Source organism: Microcaecilia unicolor, chromosome 2, assembly GCF_901765095.1.
Source record: "Microcaecilia unicolor chromosome 2, aMicUni1.1, whole genome shotgun sequence".
NCBI lineage: Eukaryota > Metazoa > Chordata > Amphibia > Gymnophiona > Siphonopidae > Microcaecilia > Microcaecilia unicolor.
The window spans coordinates 115,724,600-115,740,437 of NC_044032.1; the positions used below are offsets into that span (position 1 = coordinate 115,724,600).

Sequence of the window (15,838 nt, forward strand, 5' to 3'; positions counted from 1 at the left end):
GGTTCCCCGAACGTTTCCCTCGTGGATCATGGTGTCGGATGGTAAGGGCGCGAAAAAGCGCTCCCCGGACCGCGATCGCGCGGCTAGTGGGGAGGCGCGGGGATCGGAGGCAGAGAAGCCCTTTTTGGGCGCCCTTCCAGACTTTGCTGACTTAGCCGGTTTTTCCTCCGCTGGGGCGTCGGCGGCCTTTCCTGCCTTAGGCGCCCATCCTCTGATGTCCACCCTTCCGATGTCGGCCGCCCATGCAACTCGAACGGCCTCTGATATGGCTGCCTTTGAGTTGGGCAGCGGTAAGAAGATGGCAGAGTTTAAGCGCCATGCTTCCTGCGCGGCTCCTTCGTGGAGTGACGCGTCGGACGCCATTTTGGATGCGCAGCGTGCTGCTCCCCCGCTCTATGGAGTGGAGGTTTAGAGTTCCTCTAGGGCTGTGGCCCAGGTTTCAGAGGTGCACAAACGGGGGTTTCTCTCCCGAGTTTATTTTGTTGCTGCATCAGGCCTTTCAACTGCCAAACACTGCTCCTGCTCCCCTGATCAAGCGCCCTCGGATGGATCTTCAGGTCTTGGGGGACTCTGTCTCCTCTGATGTAGATGAGGGCAGCGTTTCTGAGTTCTCCCAAAGGTCCCTTGGGGATTCTTTGGAGGAGGCTGATCCTCGCCCTGATGGGGGAGATTACCCCTCTGCAGTGCGGCTTTTTTGCTCAGAGGAATTGCCTAACCCAGTGATGGCGAACCTTTCAGAGACCGAGTGCCCAAACAGCAACCCAAAATCGAATTATTTATCGCAAAGTGCCGGTACTCATTATGGGCTGGGTTACCACATATGACTCCACCCCTATGATAGCCACACCCCCTACACCAGCCATGGCGCATATAAACAGACATCACTGATAATATTATACTAGTATAGGAGGAAAAAATAACATGATTTTTTTTCATTATAAATCATTTCTGTAAGCTGTTACAGCTCCAGTATACCCAGTGCAAAATAAGCCAGCAGATGTAAATTCTCAAATTGGACATATTCCAAACACTAAAATGAAAATAAAATGATTTTTTCCTACCTTTGTTGTCTGGTGATTTTGTTTTTCTCTCCATATTGGTCCAGTCTCTGATTCTGCTGCTATCTGTTCTCTTAACTCCGTTTCCAGGTCTTCCTTTCCATTTATTTCATTACTTTCCTCCTTTCTTCTTCATTTCTTGCCCTCCATCCATGTCCAGCCACCCTCCTCTCCCCTCCAGCCACCCATGTCCAGCCATCCTCCTCTTCCCTCCTGCCCTCCCTCCCAGCACCAGGCTGCCCTCCCTCCCGGCACCAGGCCGCCCTCCCTCCCTCCCAGCACCCAGCAGCACCCATCCAGCACCCAACATCAGGCCACCCAGCACCCAACATCAGGCCTCCCACCCACCCAGCAGAAGCACCCAGTAGAAGGCCTCCCTCTCACCCAGCACCAGGCCTGCCGACCTCCCTCCCAGCACCCAGCAGGCAGGCAGCCTCCCTCCCTCCCTCCCTCCCAGCACCAGGCAGGCACCCTCTATCCCTCCCTCCCAGCACCAGGCAGGCAGCCTCCCTCCTTCCCTCCCTCCCAGCACCAGGCAGGCAGGCAGGCACCCTCCCTCCCTCCCACCCAGCACCCAACATCAGGCCTCCCACCCACCCAGCAGAAGCACCCAGTAGCAGGCCTCCCTCCCACCCAGTAGCAGGCCTCCCTCCCAGCACCAGGCCGCCCTCCCTCCCAGCACCCAGCAGGCAGGCAGCCTCCCTCCCTCCCTCCCTCCCAGCACCAGGCAGGCACCCTCCATCCCTCCCTCCCAGCACCAGGCAGGCAGCCTCCCTCTTTCCCAGCACCAGGTAGGCAGGCAGGCACCCTCCCTCCCACCCAGCACCCAACATTAGGCCTCCCTCCCACCCAGCACCCAACATCAGGCCTCCCTCCCTCCCAGCACCACCCAGCACCAGGCCTGCCGCCCTCCCTCCCAGCACCAGGCCGCCCTCCCTCCCAGCACCCAGCAGGCAGCCGCCCTCCCTCCCTCCCACCACCAGCCCTCCCTCCCACCCAGCACCCAACATCAGGCCACCCAGCACCAGGCCTGCCGGCCTCCCTCCCAGCACCCAGCACCAGGCCTGCCTCCCTCCCACCCAGCACCACCCAGCACCAGGCCTGCCGCCCTCCCTCCCAGCACCAGGCCTGCCGACCTCCCTCCCAGCACCAGGCAGGCAGCCTCCCTCCCACCCAGCACCCAACATCAGGCCACCCAGCACCAGGCCTGCCGCCCTCCCACCCAGCACCCAACATCAGGCCGCCCTCCCACCCAGCAGCACCAAGCCTCCCTCCCAGCACCAGGCCTGCCTCCCACCCTCCCTCCAACCCAACAAGTATCAGGCCACCCGCCCGTCCTCCCTCCCTCCCAGCACCAGGAACCCCCCTCCTCCTGTGAAATTTTAAAAGCCTCCCGTTCCTCGTGGTTAAAGCAGCGTGCAGCGCCGGCAGCCAAGAAGCGCGTGTTCTTCGCTCGGCGCGCCTTCGGCCTTCCCTTCGGTTTCTCAAGCTCTGGTCCCTCCTAAGAGGACCATACCTGGACAACGAATGCTGACAACACACTGTCTTAGACTGGTTCCTGTCATTCTTAATAGACTGTACATTTTATGTTTCCATTAACCAGACTACCTTATCAGATAAGCCATTACACTGTGGTATACCTCAGGGGTGTATTCTTTTTCCGCTCTTATTTAACATTTTCTTAAGTCCTAAAAGATTATGGCCTGGTATAGTCACATCCCATTCATGGGAATCATTGAACCATGTCTCTGTAATAGCAACAATATCCGAGTTTTCTTCAAACATCAGGGCTTGCAAGTCTTGAACCTTTTTACCTAGACTATGAGCATTTGTACTCATTGCTTTCCATGTGCTTAGTGAGTTTAGGTGCTTTTCTGTATTTAGATGGCCTTTCCCTCTGCCGTTACGTTTATTCTGGGGGTGACTTTCTGAATTCCCTTGTTTCCTTTTTTCACCCCCGCCTTCTAGTTTAAATATCTAGAAACATACTGTCTGAATTTCTCCCCAAGGATCCTTTTTCCCATCAGAGAAAGAAGTAGCCCATCATTACAGTAAAGCCTGTTATTTTTCCACGTATTACCCGATGCACCTATGTATCTAAACCCTTCTTCTTTACACCAAGACTCAAGCCACTTATTATTTTAATTGAGATCTAAACCTATTTAAAAGCTTAGAAATTATCTGGAAAGAACAAGAAAGTTATTGCTTTATCTGTTTCTAACAGTACAGCCCAAAACTTTGTTGCTTCAGAAGAACTCTAGTGGATTCTGATTAAGCCTTTATCTCTTCGATTAGCTGTTCTCAACAGGCACTTTAATATCCTGTAAAGAATCTGGAATTCAAATGTAAATGCAGTGGTGGTTAAAGTTACAGCTTTGAATGGAACAGCAGGGTTTTTTTTAATAGTTCTAAAGTGGTTGTGGTTGTGGTAATCCTGGATGCTCTTTTCCTTGTAGCTAATTCCATCTTGGGTTTGTTGATCTTATCTTTCAAAACTGACATTTGGAGACAGATGGGACAAGCTCTAAGGTTCCAGATAGTTTGCCTTAGGATTAAAACAGAACATGTATTACACTGAATTAAGGTCATATTGATGTGATTCACAAGTGTGAAAAGGTGAACTATGATAGGGGATAACAAAGAGTAGGGTTGCCCAATTTTGTAGCGCTATAAAAATGCTAAATAGTAGTAGTAGTAGTAGTATGGTGTACTGAAAATACTTGTCCCTTGATTGCCCTATATAAAGGGAGTTCACCTAGGGGTGGGTAGGTGAGAGAGACTATAGAGTCAGACCCACTGCAAGTGAAAAGACAGGGTTTGTTTGTTTTTTAAATAAGAAGAATAGAAGCAGGTAGAGTCAGCAGATTATCAGATATTAAGACACAGGTAACGTCAGTTTACAAGCTTAGATTGTGAGCCCTCCTGGGACAGAGAAATATCCAAAGTACCTGAATGTAACTTACCTTGAGATACTACTGAGAAAGGTGTGAGCAAAATCTAAATAAACTAGGAAAAAAGGCCCATTTCTGAAACCAATGAAATGGGCGCTAGCAAGGTATTGGCTTTCTGCAATTAATGTTTTGAAAGGGATTGTTAGGATAAATGTGTTGTCATGCTAATGAATAATTTACATTGTTGTATTATGTCTAATATCAGTGTGTATGAGAGAGAGAGTGTGAGTGAGAGAGAATGAGTGAGTGAGAGAGAGTGTGTGTGTGTTTGAGAGAGTGTGTAAGAGAGATAGAGAGACTGTGTGTGTGAGATGCAACTGTGACCTGTCCCCTGCATCCATGTCCAGCAACTCTCCTCTCTCCCCTGCCTTCCACTGTATCCATGTCCAGCAACTCTCCTCTCTCCCCTGCCCTCCCTGTATCCATGTCCAGCAACTCTCCTTTCTCCCTTGCCCTCCCCTGTATCCATGTCCAGCAACTCTCCTCTCTCCCCTGCCCTCCCCTGTATCCATGTCCAGCAACTCTCCTCTCTCCCCTGCCCTCCCCTGTATCCATGTCCAGCAACTCTCCTCTCTCCCCTGCCCTCCTCTGTATCCATGTCCAGCAACTGTCCTCTCTCCCCTGCCCTCCCCTGTATCCATGTCCAGCAACTGTCCTCTCTGCCCTGCGCTCCCCTTCATCCATGTGCAGCAACTCTGGCCCCTGCCCTCCCCTCCATCTATGTCCAGCAACTGTGCTTTCAGGGCCGTGCCGATGCGGTAAGCGCCGCAGGGGGGGCGCCATCTTCTGGGGGCACCGCCGCTGTGTGCTTACCTTGCCCCTCCCGCTCCCATGTAGGAACTGCCCGCCCTCTTCTCCCCCCCACAAGATCCCTTTCCTTTTTTTTTTTCTTTTAAATTTACCTTCCTCTGGCAGCGCAGCGTCAGTGAAGGAGGCGGCGCTCCCAGTCCCAGCGTCTCTAGCCTTCCATTGGTTCGCTCAGTGTCCCGCCTTCTTCTGACATCATCCTTGACGTCAGAAGAAGGCGGAACACTGAGCGAACCAATCTTATATGGAGCTGAATCAAATGCCGACATAGTCATGTCTACACCCCAGTTCCAGGATTCACACAAAGAAAAGTTAAATTTTGGAATTGCTGGAATCTGCATGCCAATGTTGTCTGCCCATTCTTGTGCTGCTGGTGGCAAGGCTTCCTTGGCTTTCTGGAGGGCTGCTTCCGCCTGGCTACTGCTCCCTAACAGCCCTTGATATTGAGCTACATACACTGCACCTCCAGAAAGACCAAATTTAGTAATAAGCTTCACCAGCTGGAAAGTCAGAGAGCCCATAACGGCCAAGAAATAGGTTGTAAACGCCACCAGTTCTTCGCCTGCAAGGACGCAAGCAAATCTCCATCCGCCGCTGGGAGGTTGTCCAGCCCGCTGTAAAATTAGTGAGTCCCTGTGCCAAACTAAGTTTGGCGGCCGAACAACCCTGGCCTCACCTACAGTAGGAGATGAAGAGCAGGGAACTGGAACCCCCACCGGGTGATAGTAAGCAAGGCAGAAGGCAGGTTCCGGCAGGATCTCAAGGCAAGTGGCAGGCAAAAGGGATAGTCAGGATCAAACAATGACTCGGGGCAGGCAGCAAGCGAAAGCAGTAGTCAGGTCCAGGCAAAGTCTCTAGGCAGGCGGCAAGCAAAAGCAGAAGTCAGGTCCAGGCAAAGTCTCTAGACAGGTGGCAAACAAAAGCAGTAGTCAGGTCCAGGCAAAGTCTTCTAGGCAGGCGGCAAGCAAAAGCAGTAGTCAGGTCCAGGCAAAGTCTTCTAGGCAGGCGGCAAGCAAAAGCAGTAGTCAGGTCCAGGCAAAGTCTTCTAGGTAGGCGGCAAGCAAAAGTAGTAGTCAGGGCCAGGCAAAGTTCAGATCAGGTCAAGCAGCAAGTATAACAGACAAGACGCACAGGCAGAACTACCAAAGTAGAAGCCGATGCAAGTTAGTGGAGGAGAGGTGCTCCTTAAATAGCCCCCTCCATCGGGGCAACAAACAGCTGACAAGAGGAGGCAAGACAAGAATCAGCTGGTAGGGAAGGCTTGGATAGGCTGGCCCACAGGAGGAGGCGGAGTCTAGCCAAAAGCGGCCAATCAGGACACAGAAGGCGTGGACAAAGTTCCCGGGCTCCGCACCTGGAAGAGAAGATCCTCCCCTTGGAACGCCGGCACAGACAACATGGCCGGCGTTGCGCATGACAGCGAGGGCAGGGCACCGGTCCTACCCTGATGGCTGGAGGAGCCAGCGGAGCGGGAGAGGAACATCGACGTGTCGGCCCGGTTAACATGGCCGACGCTCGCCTTCACTGAGGCAGGGTTGGAGAGCGGACCGGCCACGAGGAGCGCGGAACAGGTGAGGGACGTGACAGAGGTTAACTTTTTAACGGTTAAAGTTAGGCCTACTACTTGTGCGGCTTATTTTAACCACAGAATATAGCCGGTTAAGCACTTGAGTACCCGCACCTAACCAGCTAGCTACTTACCATGAATGTCCATGGTTAGCCACTGATATGCTATTTAACCAGTCAGTGGCTGTGTCTGGCCAGCTAAATAGCTTTGAATATCGGGGGAGTGGCTTCTATTTTGCTGCCCCTGCCTTAAGGAGTTCTATGCCTGTTAATATCCGTAGTGAACTCTTCCTGAAAAACTTTAAGTCTCTGCTAAAGACTTGGCTGTTTCTACAGGCCTCTGACTTCTGACTCTGGTTTGACGACTTCTGAATCCCAACACTTTTAGGTTAATTAATGTATTTTTGTGTGTGAATGTTTGCCTTTTCTATTTTAGTTGTAGTTCCTTTCCTGATTTTAATTAGCATATATATCGCTTCACTCTGCGAGTCAGTTGAAGCGGTACAGCAAGTTACAAATATAAAATAAAAATAAAAAACAATATCTGAAGATACCTGTCTCTTCCACAGGTCCTGGTAAGAACAGCACCACACCAGTCTCAAAAGTTCAACCTTCTGTATGGAACGGGTCAGTCTTCAACATATCCATCCATGCTGCAATCAGATACAAAAACTGGAAGCTATTAACTGGAAATCCAGGTGACACTGTTTCCTACAATCTGTCTTAAGGTTTTTCAAAGTGTTATGAGTTCTGTGTATAATTTTATAAAACACTTTCCTCATTTAAAGCATATTGGGCTAGATTCTGTATATGGCACCTGAAAAATCCGTGGGGAGGGGGGGGGGGGAAATTACGCCTAGGCTTATTCTCTGTGTGGTATATAGAATATGCCAAGCAGCTTGCCATATGACTAAATTTGGTCAGGTCCATTTAGGCCACATTTTACTTGGTGTAAATCCCGACGCCTAAATTGGTGCAGATCGGGTGTATTCTATAATAATGTGCCCATGGCCACACCCCCTTTTCAACTATGCGACTTACACATTATAGAACACACTTAGCGAGTTGTGCACGTAAATCTCAATGCCAATTAGTGCTGATAATTGCTTGTTAACATCCAGTAAACAGTGCTGATTAGCTAGATAACAAGTTATGCGCGTTGTTAAGCATTGGTTTACACGCGGATTTTCAGGCGCCATATATAGAATCCTGGGGATTATACATGCAAAAAATGACTGTTTTAAAATTGTGTGGGTGGTGCATGTACAAGAGTACACGTCCACAACAGCATGCATACTTTCACACAGGCTGGTGTTGCAAGATATGCCACACCATCTATCTATAATCTTGTGCACCCATTTTTTATGCCCACTGCTGGATTCTATATAGCGTGCCTAGAGATCCACACCAAAATCCAGGCATATTCTATGACAATGCGTGTTTTTAATCACATTATTTGGGTGTGGGAGGGGGTTAGTAACCACTGGAGGAGTAAGGGGAGGTCTGACTCTCTCCAGTGGTCATTTAGGGCACTTTTTTGGGCTTATTCGTTAATCAAACAGGTCGAGACCAAAACGTCCAATCTAAACTTGTTCCATTATGGTAGAAAAACGTCCAAGTAATGGAGTGTTAGGAATGCCCAGATCCCACCCTTAACACGCCCCGACACCCCCTCTTGTGATTTGAATGCACTTCTGACGGACTTCATAGAAAAACGTCTAAAAATTGTTTTATGCCACTTTTTGGACATTTTTCTGTTTTGAACGGAGCACCCAAGTTTTCCTGAGGGTGTCCCCGCAGGACGGTGCCGTGAAGGGACGGGGAAACTGCTATTATCGAAACAAGATGGGCGTCCATCTTTCATTTCTATAATAAGGTCGGGGACGCCCAAATCTCAACATTTAGGTCGACCTTAGAGATGGTCGACCTAAATGTTGAGATGGTCGACCTTAGAGATGGTCGTCCCCAGTTTTCAGCCATAATGGAAACCGAGGACGCCCATCTCAAAAACGACCAAATCCAAGCCATTTGGTCGTGGGAGGAGCCAGCATTCGTAGTGCACTGGTCCTCCTCACATGCCAGGACACCATCCAGGCACCCTAGGGAGGCACTGCAGTGGACTTCACAAATTGCTCCGAGGTGCATAGCTCCCTTACCTTGTGTGCTGAGCCCCCCAAACCCACTCCCCACAACTGTACACCACTACCATAGCCCTAAGGAGTGAAGGGGGAACCTAGATGTGGGTACAGTGGGTTTCGGGTGGGTTTTGAAGGGCTCACGTTTACCAGCACAAGTGTAACAGGTAGGCGGGGATGGGCCTGGGTTCGCCTGCCTGAAGTGCACTGCACCCACTAAAACTGCTCCAGGGACCTGCATACTGCTGTGATGGAGCTGAGTATGACATTTGAGGTTGGCATAGAGGTTGGCAAAAAAAATAAAAAACATTTTTTTTAGGGTGGGAGGGAGTTGGTGACCACTGGGGGAGTAAGGGGAGGCCATCCCCGATTCCCTCCAGTGGTCATCTGCTCAGTTCGGGCACCTTTTTGAGGCTTGGTCGTGAAAAAAAAATGGACCAAGTAAAGTCGCCCAAGTGTTCATCAGGGACGCCCTTCTTTTTTCCATTATCGGCCGAGGACCCACGTGTGTTAAGCACACCCCAGTCCCGCCTTCGCTATGCTTCCGACATGTCCCCGTGCTTTCGATTATGCTGATTTGGGCGACCCTGGGAGAAGGATGCCCATCTCCCAATTTGTGTCGAAAGATGGGTGCCCTTCTCTTTCGAAAATGAGCCCAGTAGTGTCTTCAGTTATAAAGTGAATGCTTATGTGAACTTGGACTAACTTTACTAGAGATTGTTTGGGTATTTATAAGAGAAGGGGTGTATAAGAACACAATTATTTATTATTTTATTTATTTGTTTGCACAATTTTGAACTTTTACCACTTCTGGGTTCTCACGATGTATTGAGCCTTCATGGTGACCGTAATATAACAGCTTGTATCATTTACAGCAGCTCAACTGCGGGTGCAGCACATACTGAAGTCTCCTCTTTCACATTTCTAAATTTATAAAATCACTAGTAAAACTGTAGTGTACAAGAATTTGTAGAATGCAAGAATGTATGGCAATGATGTTAATAAAGACAAATTTAAAAAAATCACTAGTAAAAAAGGTCCGTTTCTGACACAAATAAAACGGGCGCTAACAAGGTTTTCCTCGGAGTGTGTATGTTTGAGAGAGTGTGTGTGAGAGTGACTGTGTGAGAAAGAGAGAGAGTGAATGTGCAAGTGTGTGAGTGTGACAGAGAAAGAGTGAGACTGGGTGCGAGTGTGTGTGTGAGAATGAGAGTGGTGGCGGGGGGGCCCCCCTCCTCCCTCCCCCCCCTCCGTCCCTCCCTCCCCCTCCGTATTCCATGGTTGTCTCCCCTCCCTCCCCTCCCAGTTCCAGGGCCGTTCCCTCCCCTCCCTCCCTCCCTCCCGCCGAGTTCCAAAGTCATCCCCTTCCTCCGAGTTTCAGGGTTCCCCCCCTCTCTCCGAGTTTCAGGGCCCCCCTCCCTCAGGGTCCCCCCTCCCTCCTTCCCTCCAAGTTTCAGGGTTCCTCCCTCCCTCCGAGTTTCAGGGTTGTCGTCCCTCCCTCCCTCCCTCCTTCCGAGTTTCAGGGTTGTTGTCGTCCCTCCGCCCCTCTCGCCCTCCGATTTTCAGGATCGTCCCTTTCTCCCAGTTTCAGGGTCCCGTGCTGCCCAAGTGGGAAGAAGTGGGGGTGGAGGTAGCGGTGTTGGCGAGCTGGGAAGGTGTGTCTTGTGTCTGGGAGGTGGGTTGAGAGAGAGGCGGGGGGGGGGGGTGTTGTGTGTGTGGGAGGGGGTTGAGTGGGAGGTGGCGAGTGGCTTGCAGAGGGGTTGATTTTTTGTCTGCTTCTTGGGGGAGGTGTTAGCGGTGTTGGCGAACTGGGAGGGTGTGTCGGGTGTCTTGAAGGCGGGTTGAGAGGGAGGCGGTGAGTGTTTTGCTTCCTTGTGTGTTTGTGTGCTGGCGAGGTGGGAGGGTGTATCTTGTGTGTCGGACGGGGTTGTGAGTGAGGTGGCAAGTGGTTTGCAGGTGTGTGGATGTTGTTTTTTTTTTTTGTGGGGAGGGGCCTTGCTGGCGAGCTGGGAGGTGTGTCGTGTCTGTGGGAGGGGGATTGTGGCTGAGGCAGGCAGCCAGTGGCTTTCAGGGGTGTGGTAGCTGTTCCGGCAGACTTGGTGCGGCGGAAGGTTTCAGGAGTGGTTTTCGCTGGCAACGGTAGCGGTAGTGGTGAGGTTATGGGCGAGTGTCTCTGACGGGGGGTTACCCGGCGTTACCGGATGTGTTGATGGTGGTTGTTTGTCTGCAATGGTTAAGTTCCATGTGAGAATCTGTTTCTGGGCGCGCGGTGCTGCTGTCGTGCGGTTGGTCAGTGCTGTGTGTGACGTACCCGGAAGCAGGGTGACGTCAATTCAGGAGATGGATACAGCCTTACAGTGAGCAGGAATGCTTCAAGGCTTCACTTTCTCGGCTTCAGAACGTTGGAGGTGCTTTTTATTATATAGGATATATACCCATTTATATAAAAGAAGTTCATCCTTTTGTCAGTCTCTTGGTCTCCTTTTCTTTGGGAATTGGTTCTTTCATTTTGTAGTATTCTATAGAGGCAATTACCAGTACACACATAATTGCTATGTTGAATTCACAATTAGTTTACACAGTTTAAGTGCGTAATTTTAGATGATCTTTTATAAAATGTGTATAGTAGATTCTGGATATTCAGTATACTGGTTAATTGGGGAGGCCGCTTATTTGGTCCAAATCCAGGAGAACAAAACCAAAGCACATTTATAAAGGGGAAAGGTTTTGCTTATTTTTGTGCTGGGGAAAATAGGGCTCAATTTTCTTTTTTGCATGGTGGTTACCCGGCAGTAATCGTGCAGCTACCACAGGGCCCGTTTCCTGAGACAGGTTGAGGTCAGTTTTCAAAGAGATCTAATTTCTAACCATGGAGTTAAGTACCTAGATACTTGGGCTAGAAAACTGCCCTGGGCACAGTGGCAAGAGAAGCACCTGTATTTGAACATTGAACAAGGATATTCTGGGAGGTGGGGTTAGGTCAGGGGAGGGAGAACAATTGAATATGTTTACATTACAAATAAATATGTACATAAGTAATGCCACACTGGGAAAAGACCAAGGGTCCATCGAGCCCAGCATCCTGTCCACGACAGCGGCCAATCCAGGCCAAGGGCACCTGGCAAGCTTCCCAAACGTACAAACATTCTATACATGTTGTTCCTGGAATTGTGGATTTTTCCCAAGTCCATTTAGTAGTGGTTTATGGACTTGTCCTTTAGGAAACCATCTAACCCCTTTTTAAACTCTGCCAAGCTAACTGCCTTCACCACGTTCTCCGGCAACGAATGCCAGAGTTTAATTATGCGTTGGGTGAAGAAAAACTTTCTCTGATTTGTTTTAAATTTACTACACTGTAGTTTCATCGCATGTCCCCTAGTCCTAGTATTTTTGGAAAGCGTGAACAGACGCTTCACATCTACCTGTTCCACTCCACTCATTATTTTATATGCCTCTATCATGTGTCCCCTCAGCCGTCTCTTCTCCAAACTGAAAAGCCCTAGCCTCCTTAGTCTTTCTTCATAGGGAAGTCGTCCCATCCCCGCTATCATTTTAGTCGCCCTTTGCTGCACCTTTCATTTTAGTCGCCCTTCGCTGCACCTGTGTATTTTCCGATTTGTAATCGACCCACAGATATGGTCTGCACCTAGTGGTTAGGGAGGCAGGTTAAGAAGCAGGGAAGACTGATTCTGCTTGTGACCTTGGCAAGTCACTTCACCTTCCATTGTCACAGGTACAGGATAGATTTTGAGCCCATCTGGGCAGGGAAATTATTCCTGTCCTTGAATGTAACTTGCCTTGAGCTCAGGTTTGAAAAAGGCAAATAATAAATTTAAAAATCCAAATCCACTTGATGTTTGCCCTACACTTTGTAACAAATTGTCAGAAAGATACAACTTGAGTGGCTTCTCTTTAAAAAGTAATGATCAAGGTGCTCATTTCATAAGAAGACACTTAGTTTTAGGGGGTAAGAAGGCACATAAGTGGTTGTTTCCTACTCATTTAGTCATGTAAAAGACCTCTTACAAAATGCCACCTAAAGGAAAAATAGGTGCTATGATATAATGGTGTGTACTTTGCCAGTGGACGTGTACATGGACAGAGCACACAGCAATGTGGCTAAATTATAGAATCATATCATTTACGCACTTTTGTGCTAACATCTAGATGTGAGCATTTACACCAGTCATAGGGCTAGTGTAAGTGATTTTGCCTTAACATATGCACATGTCTAGCAATTTGAGCTAATATTTTATAGAGAAAATTAGGAGTGCAGTTTTCTTCATCGAATAGGCTTAAAATAGGCACTATAACCAATGCCTATAGTTGAAGCCATTTTCTAGAATTACCTTCCAGATCCCAGGTTATCAAAAGTACCCACAGACCTTCCAGCTAAGGAGCCCCACCCTATGGAATGGTCTCCCTTTTCCCCTGCGGTTGGAGCCATCCCATAAGAGGTTTAGGGTGCTTCTGAAGACCTTCCTGTTTTCTTTTGGGCTGGCTGGATAACTTATGAGAGCATTGGGGTGCCTAATAGATGGTGCTGTTTGTTGTCTGTCCTGTGGGGTGTTCTCTCCTTTGCTGTGTGTATGTTCTGTGCATTTCTGTAACATTCTGTAGTTCTTCTGTTTCATGTGTTTTGAGTAATATACCCCACCTTGATCTGTTTTGACATGGCAGTATATCAAGCCTCAATAAATGATAAATGATACTATAACTTGGCCCTTAAAGCCTGAGGAGTAGGTGCAGTTGCATTAAGTTGCACAATAACTTATGGGTTGATTGTTCATATTGTGAAATACTTCATAGTCTAACCTGCCTTGTCTTCAGGAGGAGAAATTTTATAGAGAAATAAGGTAAGAGGATTTGGATTCATTAGCTGAAATGTGTCAGACACCATGATGGCGGGTTCTGTTCAGTGCTGGCAGTCTTTCTGTTTAATGAGCATTGCACATCACCAAAGTTTAATGAGTCCCAATAGTCAGAAAGGGCTGAGCTCCTAAATTAGCCTCCAAAATGTGTGCCCTATTTTCAGCCAAACTTGGCATAACTTTTCATCTGAAAATTCATCTTAATTTGGTAGCCTAAAAGTTATACTCATAAATTTCAGCCTGCCATTTGTTTGCCTAGATTTTTGAGGCTACTTTGAGCCTAGTGCTGAAAATCAGGTCCTAAATTCACTCCTTTTACTACCACTTTTTACGCTCCTAAATTAAAAAGTTTAGTGAAAGTTTGAGTAAAAATGTATGCCCGTGGCCCTAGTAAATTTTCAAAGTGGCCAATTTGTGAGCATAAATCTCAAGGTTAGAAGCATAAATCCTTTGAATATTGGACCCAATGAAAGCAAGTATAACTTCTGAGAACATTATTTTAAAGTGAGGATGTGATAAAGTGTGGTCATGGGCTGACCTTCTGTTATTGGTCTGTTCCTTCCTCTCTAGGTTGCAGTCATTGGTTTCCTCCACCCCCTATGTCAGATCACTATTCGAAAAGTCTTTCGCTTGATGAAGCAGCAAAAAATCTTTGGCTGTTTGACATTGTTCAGGATCCTCAGGAAAGAAATGATTTGTCTGAGAAATACCCCAGAATAGTGAAGAAACTGCTTTCCCGACTTGAATACTACCAAACACATTCTGTGCCTGTGTTTTTCCCCGATGATGATCCACGCTGCGACCCAGAAGTCATTGGAGCCTGGGGACCTTGGGCTTAGAAAAATTTATTTTACTTTAAAGTCTGAAAAGAGGGAGGAATGCCTCATGTGTTTCTCCTCAATTATTTAACCCCTTTTTGAGTTGATGCACATTTTAGCTAGCTAGTTCTTTGTATATGTCTCATGATACAGCTCCTATGTTTGATTATTTGAGTCTTGATAGCTCTCTTAGTCTTCCCTACATACAATAAATTACATGGACATACCCTACTATATAAATGAAGAGTGACCGACGTGCCGCATGTGCGGCATGTCACAGATCTCTTCCGACGTTCTTACAGGCTGTAACAGCAGCACGTACAGCTGCCTTGCAACGTTGTGACAATAAAAACTGTACTTTTAAAGAACATACAGAATTACACAGATGACGTTCTCCTCCTGGTACACTGAACGGAACAGTTTTGCCCAAGATCCTCCGTGCACGAACACATTCACGCAAGTCAGGGGCAGGGCCAATCACTATTCCGTCCCGCCCTGACAGGTTGGATTTCTGAGAGTTTCCTCCAATCCTACTATATAAAACACAAGAAACCGACGTGCTGGATCTGCGCAGAACAGCACAGCTGTTCTGCGCATGTCCGTCACGTCAGTAAAACACTGAAGATAACTCTAGCGCTGTCAGCCAATCAGCGAGCAGGGAACAGCAGCACGTGCTTCCAAACCACCATCAGTAAGTTTTGCCTTGGCTTTGGACGGAGACGGTCACGGAGCAAGGAGGACCGGGTGAGGCGCAGGGGAAACTGAAGCAGAGGAGGCGGGGATAGGACTGCAGCGGGGCAGCGCCGGATCGGGGCCTCCGCCAGAAAACCCCCCGCCTCCATCTACCCCCCCCCCCCCCCCCCACCGCTATAACTGTGTGTTGCGAAAACGGAGCCGGGAAGGCAGGAGGAGAAGGGGGCCTCGGCTTGGCTACACAAAGACACGGCGAAGGAGATCAGTATTTTCACCCCCCCCCACACACACACTCTCACTCACTCACTCTCTCTCTCTCCGCCCCCCCAACCCCCCGTCAAACACACACACACACAGTATCTCTCTCACCCCCCCCCAACACCCCCAAACACACAAACACTCTCTCTCTCTCTCTCTCTGTCTGTCTCTTCTCCAACCTTCCCAAACACTCTCTCTCCGCCCCCCCCCCCCCCACAAAATCAACTCCTTACTTAAGACAAAGGCTGATCCAGAAAATCTAAAAAAACAAACAAACAAACAAACCTCAAAACCCTGTGCCATGCTAAATAATTCCATAGCCTACTTAAGTCTACTCAGGGGGGGGGGGGAGGGTGAAAAAAGGTCTCTGCCTTACTTAAACAAAAATTAAATCATGCCCATTCCAGCACCTCCCAGCTGCCCCATACTCCGTCCAGAATGCCACACACACTCTTCTCCCTCACTCTCTCCGCACCCCAAACTCACCCCCCAAACACACACACTCTCTCTCTCCCCCCCCATACCCCCCCAAACACACACACACACTCTCTCTCTCTCTCTCTCCCCCCCCCCACACACACACACTCAACTCCTTACTTAAGGCAAAGGCAGACCCAGAAAAACACAAAACAAACAAAAAACCCTGTGCCTTGCTAAATAATTCCATATCCTACTTTAATC

At 48.8% G+C, this 15,838-nt stretch overlaps 1 protein-coding gene across 1 annotated transcript in view; it reads left to right on the top strand.

The window, feature by feature from the left end:
• LOC115463050 (arylsulfatase B-like) overlaps window positions 1-15,033 on the top strand; it is a 188,165-nt gene extending 173,132 nt beyond the window's left edge. The window contains exons 7-8 of the mRNA XM_030193236.1: window positions 6,952-7,080; window positions 13,959-15,033. Of these exons, the coding sequence (XP_030049096.1) occupies window positions 6,952-7,080; window positions 13,959-14,227 (398 nt within the window). The 3' untranslated portion in view covers window positions 14,228-15,033. The remainder of the gene's footprint in view (window positions 1-6,951; window positions 7,081-13,958) is intronic.
• The last annotated feature ends 805 nt before the right edge of the window (window positions 15,034-15,838 follow it).